At 34.4% G+C, this 12,970-nt stretch overlaps 2 protein-coding genes across 2 annotated transcripts; both read left to right on the forward strand.

Annotated features, from left to right (window-relative positions):
• The first annotated feature begins 3,459 nt into the window (after positions 1–3,459).
• On the forward strand, positions 3,460–5,882 carry LOC114320497 (uncharacterized). Its single transcript, XM_028267563.2, has 2 exons — positions 3,460–4,246; positions 5,544–5,882. Exons 1-2 carry the CDS (start codon positions 3,584–3,586, stop codon positions 5,706–5,708), a joined length of 828 nt encoding a protein of 275 aa, XP_028123364.1. The 5' UTR covers positions 3,460–3,583; the 3' UTR covers positions 5,709–5,882.
• Positions 5,883–5,921: 39 nt separating this feature from the next.
• LOC114320496 (zinc finger AN1 and C2H2 domain-containing stress-associated protein 13) lies at positions 5,922–12,699 on the forward strand. The gene is made up of 3 exons (XM_028267562.2): positions 5,922–6,056; positions 6,146–7,557; positions 11,631–12,699. Exons 2-3 carry the CDS (start codon positions 7,099–7,101, stop codon positions 12,399–12,401), a joined length of 1,230 nt encoding a protein of 409 aa, XP_028123363.2. The 5' UTR covers positions 5,922–6,056; positions 6,146–7,098; the 3' UTR covers positions 12,402–12,699.
• Positions 12,700–12,970: the final 271 nt, after the last annotated feature.

Raw genomic sequence — 12,970 nt, forward strand, 5'->3', positions numbered from 1 at the left:
TAAAACATTTTTGCCCTGTTACCCTTTGACATTGGATCTTCTTTGCGTTATTATTTCTCTTGTTATCTTTTTCTTTTTACTTTGAATTTTCCATTCGCTATGATGTTATTTTTTTAAACAGTGTTTTATATAAATATAAAATTTATACAGAATCATATGATAAATTTTGATTTTATTACTTTAAAATAAAAATTATAAAAATAACATATAATTTCAATAATATTACTATTATATTATTCTTCTTATAAATTACGTAAAGTATATATATTATTTATCTATCTTTTTGTGTGCAAAAAAAAAAAAGTTTGATTGAAGGTCAAAAAAGTCTTTGAAACCCTTAGTCTTGGTTTGGCAATCATTTTAGGATTAAAAAAGTACGAAATAATAAAATAGATTAAATAAGTTAATAAAATAAAATATCACATCTAATTTATAATCATTATATTGTTTGTTTATAAAAGTAAAAAAAATATCACATTTAATTTATAATTATTATATTTTCTTTTTATAAAAATCAAAAAATTAAAAAATCTAAACTAAACAAAATTAAAAAAATTTCTACACAAAAAATTAATTATATTAACCAATGTGAAACTTTTAATAATGCGATAAACAAAGTTGGAAAGGTACTTCTAGCCATGTCAGTGGTGAGTTTTTTAAAATTGAGACTCCCAAAGTGAAATCTGCTGATTTCTCTCCCCCTCTCTCTCTCTCTCTCTCTCTCTTTTCCCAAATGTGTCCTTAGTGATATCACATTCACATGTTTTTGTTCTACATGTGAACCCCCCCTGTTTGTCACTATTGATTTGCTATTTTACTTGTCTCTTGGGGATGAGTGAGCACCTTTCAGGTCACTGTGTGTGTGTGGGGTGAGGCCAGTTGGCTATTTTGTCAAGATCTAAAGTAACTCTGATGGATTAAGAGAACAAGTGATTGGAGTGAATTTAACATGAGGATTCTCTATAGTGACACTTCCGAGTCCTGAGCAACAGCCTGCCCAAACAACATGCGTGGTATACACATAGGGATGGCACATATATACATTCAAAATTTAATACTTACTTTTAACACTTTGTTTGTTTTAATAAAAAAAAATTTAATAATTTTTTTAAAAAAAATATATATATATATATTTTTATATTTAGCTACGAATCTAGTGGGTGGTTGTATTAGTGGCGGTGGCAATGAAAAAAATGATGCTAATCGCAACAATAGTAGTGGTGATAGTGTTTGATTTAATGAAATATAAACTATTTTTTTTTTTATGTACCTTTCTCTTCCTTTTCCTTCCCGTCCATAATGTTCATTGTGAGAAAACCTAACGCTCACAAATTTTTTTTTTTTGTGACACTACATTTAGATAATAAATTTAAAAAGGAAAAATATAAATAAAATATAAGTTAAATTTTTATTTTATTTTTTAAGTCTATCTAAATTCATGATCTAAATATGCGTAGTAGAGATCACTTCCTAGGGAATTAATTACTTTTCAAACAGAGGAACAAGTAATTGCTTTCACTGATTTAACTTTGAAGTTTAAAATCCTAATCCTGATAATAAGAATCTGTGTAGATCTCAACAATCATTGCTACTAGTGAAACTTAGAGCATCCCCACCCCCTAAATCATTCATTTTCCTATTTTAGAAAGTTAGAGCACCCTTATACCATTCCCATCACTCCTTCAGTTATTCTAAATTAATATTTTCTACAGTGATACATATATATATATATATATATATATATTTCTTTATTTGGTTTAGAGATTGCAATACACATTTATGACTTTTATTTTTAAAAATTTATAATTAAAAATAATATTTTAATAGAATAGAGGAAAAATAGGAAGTTTGTTAAAAAAATAGAGAAATAATATGGAGTTTGTTGGGGGAAATAGATGACAAAGTGATTCCTAAAATAAAGAATAAATTTTTAATAATATTTTAAGATAAAATTTAAGTAAGCTGGTAAAGATGCTCTTACATCTTTACCATTGGCTTGTAATTCAGATTTTTTTTTTGAATTTTGTCTTATTATAGATATATTTTTAATTATTTAAATTTTTAGGGACTGTTAGTTTAAAAACCCAAAAAGTAAATATTTTTTTTTAAGTTCCATTGGTTGACATACTCAGCTTTAATGTTCTTTCAAAGCACTAGTTTTCAAAATTTGTCTATAAAAAAAGCTTAAATTAATTTCGTATAAAAAATACAATATTTTTTCGAACAGAAATAATTTTTAAAAATTAAAAAATATTTTTCACTGTTAAATGTCATTTTGATACAAGCATCTAGTTTTTTGGGCCTACAAACTGAGTCCAAGCAAATGAATTGTAAAAGGCCTGACCATACAACAGAGTCAACCACCTTTTTACTGGGCTTTTTGGATGAGTCCACTGACTGGCTCAAATCTTGATCCACTAATTGATTTGACAATGTGGTTGGAAAAAGTCAAAGAAAAGAGGGCCTCTTTACCTACATTGGGAGATTAGTCCAAATCCATCATCACATAAATTTGAGTTATGTTTGGGTCGAGTTCTTTGGGCTGGGCTCCAACAAAGCAGTTCCTGTTCAATTAGTTATGGACTTGTCTTGATTCGGCCTATAATGAGCTATAGGTCCATATTACGATGGATTAGGCTTGGTCCAATTGGGCCCATTAGCCATGTTTCTCACCCATAACTACTACGTGCAAAAGGCCATGTGGTGGTGCATCATTGGTAAATCATCTGGTCCAAGTAGTCATATTTTTTAGATTTTTTTTTTTAAATTAAAAATTAAATTGATAAAAATAAACACTAAAAAATATGTTTGTTTTAAAAAAAAAAACAAAAAAAATCATATGAAAATAATAAATATATTTTTAAAAAATTTCCCAAAATAATTTTTTATTCTTTAGAAAATACATTCTAAAAATTCATCCAAATAGATTTTATGATTTTGAGGATAAAGAAGGTTAATTTAAAGTGATACTTCGATGGTTATTGACCAATGTTCTAAGAATTTATCCCAAAACATCTTATAAACAATCTCATCTGCTAAACAATATGTTTTATTAATCTTAACAATTCTTATTAATAATTGCATCTAATATATGATATGTATTATTAATCTCATCCATGTATTTTAAGTATTACTTATTTTCACATTTCATAAAAAATCACATTTGAGAATCAAATATGACAATGTATTGTGAATTAGTTATTTTAGTTTTTTTTTTTTTTTTGCCTTTTCAAAAGATATGTAAAAAAACCTAAAAAAAATAATATAACAATTTATAATAACTTCTTAACTTTTGAATAAAAACGGTACATGTGGCCATAGTTCTATTTTGTGCTATATAACGGTTAAAACTCTAACGCGGATAAACTCAATCCCGAACAGAACTAAATCAAAACCAAAACCAAACATAGCCTCTTCACACCCTCGAAGCCAAACACCCCCAAAACTCACTCAGAAACCCTACTTTCTCCACATATAAACTCATCGCCTCCAAAGCTAGGGTTCACTCTCTATATCTCCCTATCTCTCTCATTTCTCTCTCCACATATTTGTATCTATATCCTCCAAACCCTAGCTACCAACCATGGCTGAGAGAGGCGGAGAACGCGGCGGTTTCGGGCGAGGCTTCGGCGGCCGCGGCGATCGCGGCAGAGGCGGCGACCGCGGAAGAGGTCGCCGCCGCGGGCCCCGCCGTGAGGAGGAGGAGAAATGGGTTCCGGTGACCAAGCTCGGCCGATTGGTGAAAGACGGCAAGATTCGAAGCCTCGAGCAGATCTACCTTCACTCTCTCCCAATCAAAGAGCACCAGATCATCGATACCTTGGTTGGTCCTTCATTGAAAGACGAGGTCATGAAGATTATGCCGGTTCAGAAGCAGACTCGGGCCGGTCAGCGAACCCGGTTCAAGGCCTTTGTTGTTGTTGGTGACTCGAACGGTCACGTAGGGCTTGGTGTGAAGTGTAGCAAGGAAGTTGCGACTGCGATTCGTGGTGCGATTATACTCGCGAAGTTGTCTGTGATTCCGGTGAGGAGAGGGTATTGGGGGAACAAGATTGGGAAGCCTCATACGGTGCCGTGTAAGGTCACCGGAAAGTGTGGGTCTGTGACGGTGAGGATGGTTCCGGCGCCTCGTGGTGCGGGGATCGTGGCGGCTAGGGTTCCAAAGAAAGTGCTGCAGTTTGCTGGGATTGATGATGTGTTCACTTCTTCTCGTGGGTCGACGAAAACACTTGGAAATTTCGTCAAGGTTTGATCTTTAACATGAACTGATTTTGTTTATGGTTGTTGAGCACTATATCTGATTTGAACTGGGTCTGATTTATTTTTTTGATTTTGACATAATTGTAGTCACAGATTTGTATGATTGTGTATTTTATGTATTTATCTGTGTGCATTTTGTGCTTCTCAGTATACGATTCTATGTATATTGAATTAGTGTATGTAGGGGGAATGAAATGGTTTTATGCGAAAAATATTTTTGGAAAGAAGTGGAATTGGAAATGATATGGAAAAGTATTCATAAATTGACATTGGTTTGTGATGAGGGGTATTAGATTGATTGGATTGTAATATTGTAAATGCTTCATTGTATTATAAGCGGTCTAACTTATGTACTATAAGCTAATTGTTTATTGAGTTTGTCCATGAAAATGTAGTTAGAACTAATGGTAGATGATTTTGTTGTATTCTTAGAACTTTTAACATGTTATAGAATATTTTTTAATGGTTTGTTATTATTAATGGATAGTGATGATTGTGATAATGCAACTTATACATAGTGATGATTATCCCTAATAATATGTTGACATAATGGTAATTATGAATTTGTGACTCTTTTTACTGCTCATGACAAGAAGTGTGTCTGGGCCTGTGTCCAAAGACGGCTCAAGTGTGTTTGACTTGTGAAATGTCGAAGTTGTTTCTTGCAGTTTCTGTTTTTAGATGTGATGATGTGAATTTTGTGGCTGTTGTTTTTGTCTTTAATATTTTTTTAGATTTAGATTTTCTAGTTTGTAACTTGCGTGATTTCTATGAGCCAATTATGTTGATATTTCTTTAAATCTTTGTTTGGGAAGTCGGTTGACTTTTTGATTTTTTGGCTATTTTTGTCTGGAGCTAAAAAGCTTGGCTTTTGGTTTTTTTCTTTTTTGACTTTTTTGTGAGAGAGAATGTAATAATTATAGGTTGGATGTGATGTTTTGTTTTATTGGGTTAAAAAGTTTATTTTGTTTATTTTGTGGCTATTTTAGTCAAAAAAAGCTCCAAACCCTTCTTGCCAAACGTTATATGTGAGGTTTGATATGCTTTGTGAATTTTTATGTTAGCTACCTTGTTCTTTATCAATTCAATAGTTTCAGGGAAGTATAGCTCCCCTTTTTGTTGTGCTGATCTGATCTGACAATTGTGCTGTGGAGACTGATTATAGTCAGGAATTTATCTATTATGAGGAAATTGCGCTGTTAATTTCATATTAGTGGCAGCTCGGTTATAATTTTGTTCTTGGAAATTTGCTTGGGGGCTTACAATGCATTTGCTATTTGCAGGCAACTTTTGATTGTCTGCTGAAGACTTATGGGTTCCTGACCCCAGACTTCTGGAAGGAGACCCGCTTCTCAAAATCTCCATACCAAGAGTACACAGACCTGTTGGCAAAGCCCACCTCGAAGTTGACTTATGTGGAAGATGTTCCAGAGAGGGTAGATGCTTGATCAGGTCGTTGGGTCTAAGAATGATTCCTTAGGACTTTTTATATATGTTATTACTTGTTGAAATGTTATCCTTTTTTTTTCTTTTGAGGGATGTTTAATTTCAATTTTGGATGTGTTTGGACGGCTACTTAAATTTTGAATTAAATTGCATTATGCTTGCTAGACTTTTCTTTATTGAACGGGAATAGTTGTGAAGAAGCTCTAGTATTTGGTGGTTCAGTGGTGGAAAGTTTGTTACCTACGAGTTTGGTGGTACAATGTTTAGATTGGTTGCAGCTAGTTATAAATTTTTCAATATCGCCTGCGTCCTTTCACCCCATGACAATGGCAATGCACCAGCATCACATGGTGTGGCCCTGCTCTAGCCTCCCACCTCTCTTCCAATACATAATAATCTGGTGGGTTATAATATGTACATATTTTATCTTGTATTTCAGGTGTCCAGGCCTTGGTGAGGCCATCTCTGCCTCCACTTTTGCAGGCAGGGAGTGGTGCCATGTTATTCGAAATGGGTTTTGAATTGGGTTTCGAATCTGGATATCTCGGTTGCATGGTTCCACATCTCTCCAGACACCGGCCTTACCTGCTAAGGCACGTTTATCCGAATGTTGTAATGAATTGAACTAGAGAGTAGCTAGTAGTGCACACGAGCAAGGTGCAGTATTGAAGTAGAGTAGCGACCAACTGGAGTATCGAAGCAGTGTATTAGAGCATAAAATTATAGTACGTGTCCTTGTTAAGTGTATTCAAGCAGAAAATTGTAGTGTGTCCTTGCTAGTTTCTATATAATTTTATTCCAAGTCTAGCTCTCATATCTATATTGATTTGATATGGGTGTTAGATCTTATTAGGTGGTAAATTCTTAAACCTAAACCAATCTATAACAGAGAAGCAGCAATTCATATCATCATATGATAAATTTTAGGGGTAAAATTTTAGAGATCTGAAGTACTTTCTTTTCAGAATAGTAACAAATTTGAAGTCCATAAAATCTAAAAATCACTTAAATTGTATTTAGGTTTTGGATTTATGAATAGATTTGTAGAGGGAAGAAGAAAAGAAAAAATGAATACCATGTAAACACATACACACAACAAAAAAAAGAAATTTTTTTCCTTCCTTCTTCTATCGTCTTGCAAATTTTTTTTAAAATTTAAGATTCAAACTTGACTCTTAGAATAACTTAAACAATTTGAACTATAATGATGTTGTATCATAAGTGTTAAATCCTGATTTGGTGCAATCTCAATCATAAATTTTCTTATTGTATTACTGTGAGCGAATTTAATGATCTTAATTATAAATTCTTAACACTTTCAAGTGGCACTAGCTCAGTTCGAATGTGAGTTCGGACTAAACTGTGTCACCAAATTCAACCGTGGCCCAAACAATGTGTCAGCTTCGGGCTTATCAGGCTCCATTGACAGGGCAAATCCTTAGAATATATTTCACATTGGGCTTAAGTGTCCAGCCCAAAAGCCCAAGAGAGAAACAAATACAGAGCTCCACATTTTTGTTGTACCATTCAATACATAAATATATTTTCCCAGAAGAATCGAGAGCGACTTGGCACGACTCTCTCTTCCTTGTCGATTTCGATTCCGCGGAAATTTCAACGCGGAATTCGAAAGATTCAATTGTTCAGACACATCACCGAATTCCAAATTTCAAGGCACAAATCCAGAGAAATCCAAATCCAAATTTCACATTTTTTTGCTTCTTTGAATCGTTTCTGATTTGTTGTTTTCCGATGGGAACTCCGGCATTTCCAAATCTGGGAAAGCATTGCACCGTCGAAGATTGCAAGCAGATTGATTTCTTGCCCTTCACCTGCGATTGCTGCCACCAGGTCCCCCTTCCTTTTCTCTCTCTAAAACTTTTTTTTTCCCCCTCTCTCTCTCAAATTCTAATAGTTGATTGCATTTGACATGGTTTTAATTGAAAATATGATTGAAATCTTGAATTTTTTGTTGATCTGGTTATTGGGTTTTGTTTAATCCTGTCTGTAATGAAAAGAAAAGAAAAGAAAAGATTTTCATGTTTGTGTGTAAAGGCAAACAATGGAACAAAACAATAGGAGAAATTATGAGAGGCTTGCAATTTGATCAAACCACTGAATTTTTCATGAGGAAATTTGGGGTGAGAGGAAGAAGCTTGGTATATCATGTGTTTACGAGTCCTTGTTCTTGAACTTTCTTGATGGCTTTGAATAATAAACTGACTATTTTAGTAAGCTTTTGATTTTTTATTTTTTTTTTGGCTAAAATACTATGAGAAAAAAAAATTAGTACTTTTGGAATAACTTTTGATTTGTTTTGAAAAGATGTGCAAAAAGTTAAGAGAAAAGAGAATTTTTGATTTTTTGGTATAATTTAGGACAAATTACACATACCTCTCTCGAGGTTTAGCTAAATTGTAGATACCCCTTGAGGTTTGAAAAATTATAAATTTTCCTGAAGGTTATATTTGCATAACAAATTAAGGGGCAATTTGTATAAAAATAAAGTTCATGCAGCAATTTGTTATGAAAATATAAACCTTCAGGGATGAGATGTAATTTCTAAAACCTCAGGAGATTTGTAATTCAGCTAAATCTTGAAGGTGTATATGTAATTTGCCCTATAATTTATAGGTTTTTTTTTATTTTTTTAAGTAACTATTTAACTTTTAGGCCATGTTTGTTTGGGTAGACATGAGCTTGGGATTGGACTAATAGTCCAATAAAATTATTAATCCGATGTTTGGTTAAACAATTGAAGTACGGACTAATTATTTTAAACTTAACTATTAATTAAGATAGGATACATAATCCAACGAATTCGTAATCCTAGGACTATTAGTCATGGGAATGCTAATCCAGTCCGCCCAAACAAACATGGCCTTAGAGTACAAGTGTTGCAGACCAAACGAGGCCACTTGTGAAGGGGAAAAACCAACAGTTATTTTGTTACAAGCAGTCATTTTCAATAACTTGTAGGCTAAATATCTTACCAGAGAATGTCTTAGGAAGGGGAAAGAAAAACAAACAGTTAACAAAAACTGGTTACAAATGAAGTGTTTAGAGCATGAAGAACAACAAACCTTTTTTTTTCCAGGTCTTTAAAGCCTGTTTGGATTTGGTGATTTGATGAGAAATGATAAGAAATGAAGAGTAAGATGACTCTATCTCATGTTTGGTTTATAAATTGGGTGAGAAATAGTGAGAAAGATAAGTCTATTATTTTGTTAATTTCATTTATTACCAAAAGTGATGAAAATGGGTGGGGAGCAAACTGATTGGCTATATTTTTTTTATAATACCGAGATTGCCCATTAAAATACAAGAGAAAGAAAAAGAAATCTCACTTATAAGTTATATCCTTCTTTCACTTGGTTTGTTTTCTACTCATCCAAACATGATCGTGAGAAAACACAATTATTTATTTTCTTTTCTCACCCAAATGAGAAACCATAGTCATTTATTTTCGCAACTGTTAATATTATACCAAATGGATGGTTAGTGCCTTCTTTAGTTTCGGCGTTTTCATTTGACATGGCACATCTATGGATTCATATTTATTTTTTTTTGTGGGTAAAAATGGTTAATATTTTTATAGTGCAAATGCTTCACATTGACAGACTATTATCAATGTGTGCCATTTGATGATGTTTTGCCAACGTTAGGATGATGTTTTGACAAGCTATTGTCAATGTGTGCTATTATCAATTTTTCTTTGCATTATCTGCGTTCAATAGTTATTGATGTTTTACCAACTTTAGGATGTTAGTCTTGTTATGTGTGCCATTTGAGGATATAACTTTTCACTTTTTGCATGGTATAGCCTATGAAGCACAAACACCTCTCCGGAGGTCACATATTGGTGTCGGACACATGTGTCGGACACAGTAGAGGAAATGTCATATTTTTCTTCTTTTTTTTTCACTCGGACACACTTGGGACATGTTAGGGATATCCGTTTTATTTTTCACTGAAGCATTATATTCAGGGTTGATGAATTTGATGAGAATAAACATTTGACATAAAATAAATATGTGAAAGGGCAAACTTCACTTTAACCCCCGTGGTTTGGGCCGGGTGCGGTTTATCGCCTGATATTCGAAAATCCCCACATAATCCCCACGTGGTTTATGGACCAAAATGCACACTAGCTTCTGTTAACAAAAATTGTAAATTGACAATTATACCCTTCTTCTCTCTCCCTCTCTCCCCCTCTTCCTTCTCTTCTTCTTCCTCCATACCCACGTTTTATACATATATACATATCAAACCCACATTTTACTATCCAAACTTTTTCTTCATCATACCCAAAAGTTGACCCACACGCCATGTATCACACCTCGACATGAAGCTACCATCTCCCATATTCTGGTGACAATGCCGGCTAACTCGAAGACATGGATCCGCCAGCGATGCCCAACACTTTTGCAGCACTCTGATACAAAAGTTGCACACAGAAACACACAACCCAAACGACGGCGATAGAAAGTAAAAAACACTGCCGATTCCACACTCAGAACACATAAACCAAAAATCGAAGCCGGACCTGAACCAGCAAAGATTCAGGCTAGTGCCGGAGTAGCTAACAAACTCAAAATCTGAATGACGGTGTGATAAACATCATCAGACCTCTGCAACAACAACAAAGATAGTTGTGAAACCTTTCTTGTTTGAATTCATCTTGTTCCTTTGAAAGTAAAAAGCATATACAATACAAGGACTCCAAGAGGGATGGAGCATATGGCAGCAAATAAATCACCCCATTATGAGCTTGGTCATTTATATAAAAACGGAAAAAAACCAAGCCATCTAACCTTCTCACAAAAGAGAAACAAAAAAAAAAGGTGAGGGGAAAAGAAAAAGGAAAAGAAGCAGGGTGGTGAATGTGTTCCCCCACCCATGAATGCAAGAATAGTTGTAACAAAATATGGTATGGTGGTGATGATGTGGTGGTGGGCGATGCGATGCGATGCGAAGGTACTGATTTGGTTGGAATGGAGGGTTATTCTTCCCAGACAAAACAATCACAATTTGCTAAAATTATTCAAACCCAATTTTGAATCAGAAATTTAAAATTATATTCTTTGATTCACTGTACATATATATATATATATATATTCTTCATTGTGTATATGCATACATACATATATATATATATATATATATCTTTGATTGGGAAACATTAAAAAAAAAAGAAGAGAGAGAGAGAGAGAGAGAGAGAGAGAGAGAGAGAGAGAGAGAGAGAAGAAGAAGAAGAAGATGAAGATGAGGGTAAAGGAAGAGAGAGTTCACTGTATACATACATACATACATATATATATATATATCTTTGATTGGGAAATATTATAAAAAATAAATAAATAAATAAAAAGAGAGAGATAGAAGAAGATGAAGATGAGGGTGAAGGAAGAGAGAGTTCAACAATGGCATTCTTTGGTAAATTTGAAGATGTATAAAGGGCATTTTCGTCCTAAAAGTAGACATACTCTCTATATAGGTGTGTGACTCCCACAGCCCGTTATCTTAGATAGAAAAACTAATGGTGCATTTTGGTTCATAAATCACGTGGGGGTTATATGGTGATTTTCGAATGTCGGGGGTAATCTGCACCTGGCCCAAATCACAGGGGGTAAAGTGAAGTTTGCCCTATGTAAAATTATATGTTTTTCACGTGTTTTTCACGTGTCATGTCTTGTATTGTTTGAAAATTTTTATGCATGTCTGCATCGTGTATGTGTTTGTGCTTGTTGAGAGCTTTTATACTACATTGATTTCATGGATTTCAATGTTTTCTACTTTTGAACTCCTCCATCACGGATTTGTCATCTTTCTTTCACCTGCTCACCGCAAATTATTCTGTTGATTTTCTATTGGAACTTTCTTATTCTCCATTTTGCTGACGACGATTTCCAAATCTCTCACAGGTATTCTGTTTAGAGCACCGGAGCTACGTTAAACACCAATGTCCAAATGGCAACAAAAATGATGTTACCGTTGTTATCTGCCCACTCTGTGCAAAAGGAGTTCGCTTGATGCCCGATCAAGACCCAAACATTTCTTGGGAATTGCATGTTAACACTGATTGTGACCCATCAAACTACGAGAAAGCCACCAAGAAAAGAAAATGTCCTGTCCGTGGCTGCAGAGAGATCCTAACATTCTCAAACACAATTAAGTGTCGGGACTGTACTATCGAACATTGCTTGAAGCATCGGTTTGGACCTGACCACAGCTGTCCCGGACCCAAGAAACCCGAAGCAACAGCCTTTCAGTTTTTGAGTTTTTTGAGTAGAAAAGAAGAGCCAAAGCCGAGCCGGGCTCCACCAACATCCTCATCCAGATGGTCTTCAAGCTTGCTCAGCGCAGCCTCAAGCTTTCGAGCCACGGCTGAAGCTGGGATGGCGAAATTGAGTAGTGAGTTCAGCCAAAAGTTGCAGACTGTAAGGGATGGAACAGGGCAGAACAGTGGTGGTAGTAGCGGGAATGCAAGCAGGCAGGATGAGCGGTGTCCGCAGTGCAACGCAACATTTTCTTCGGTTACGACTCTGGTGGAGCATGTGGAGAGAGTTCATGAAAGGACTGGTGTTATGAAGCTCAGCATCGATGTCTGCCCCAAGTGTAGCAGAGGTTTTCGTGATCCAGTGGCGCTTGTGGAACATGTTGAGAGAGAGCATGGAGGAACTTCTAAAGCTTAGAAACCATATTTGACAACAGATTTTTTGAAGATGATAGTTCAAATACGAACTAAATTGATTGTACATTGTGGGAAAATGTTCAAATTTACTTTGAGGATATCAAATTGAGTTTACTATTTCTTGGTGGTTGTTGATTCTATGTTGTTTTCAATTTGTATTAATTGTGGCCAAGACTTGGAGACCAGAGGAAGCATCAGATGTTTTAAATTTTCTTAAAGGTTTGGAATGGAATGATTCAAAGATGTTTGTTTCATGTATCAACTATTCATGAATATCAATAGTGGAATTTGTCATAAAATATATAATTTTATTCAAATTACTTCATTTATTTTTATGTGATTGTAATCGATTCTGTGTTTCATGAATTTGTTTTTCACATATTTGGTAAGTACATGACATGAGGTGGATGAGGATTGCATGCATACCACTAACCATATGAATCTAACCACTTTCTCAATATATATGTCTGTTATAAACACAATAGTGAGTTGTCTATAATATTTTCGTAGTATACCTTTTTTTATTTCTCCTGCATGTTTGTTTGGGTCCGTTTGGTCAAAATAAAAATC

This window comes from Camellia sinensis, chromosome 10 (assembly GCF_055761805.1).
Source record: "Camellia sinensis isolate YWXY chromosome 10, ASM5576180v1, whole genome shotgun sequence".
Taxonomy (NCBI): domain Eukaryota; kingdom Viridiplantae; phylum Streptophyta; class Magnoliopsida; order Ericales; family Theaceae; genus Camellia; species Camellia sinensis.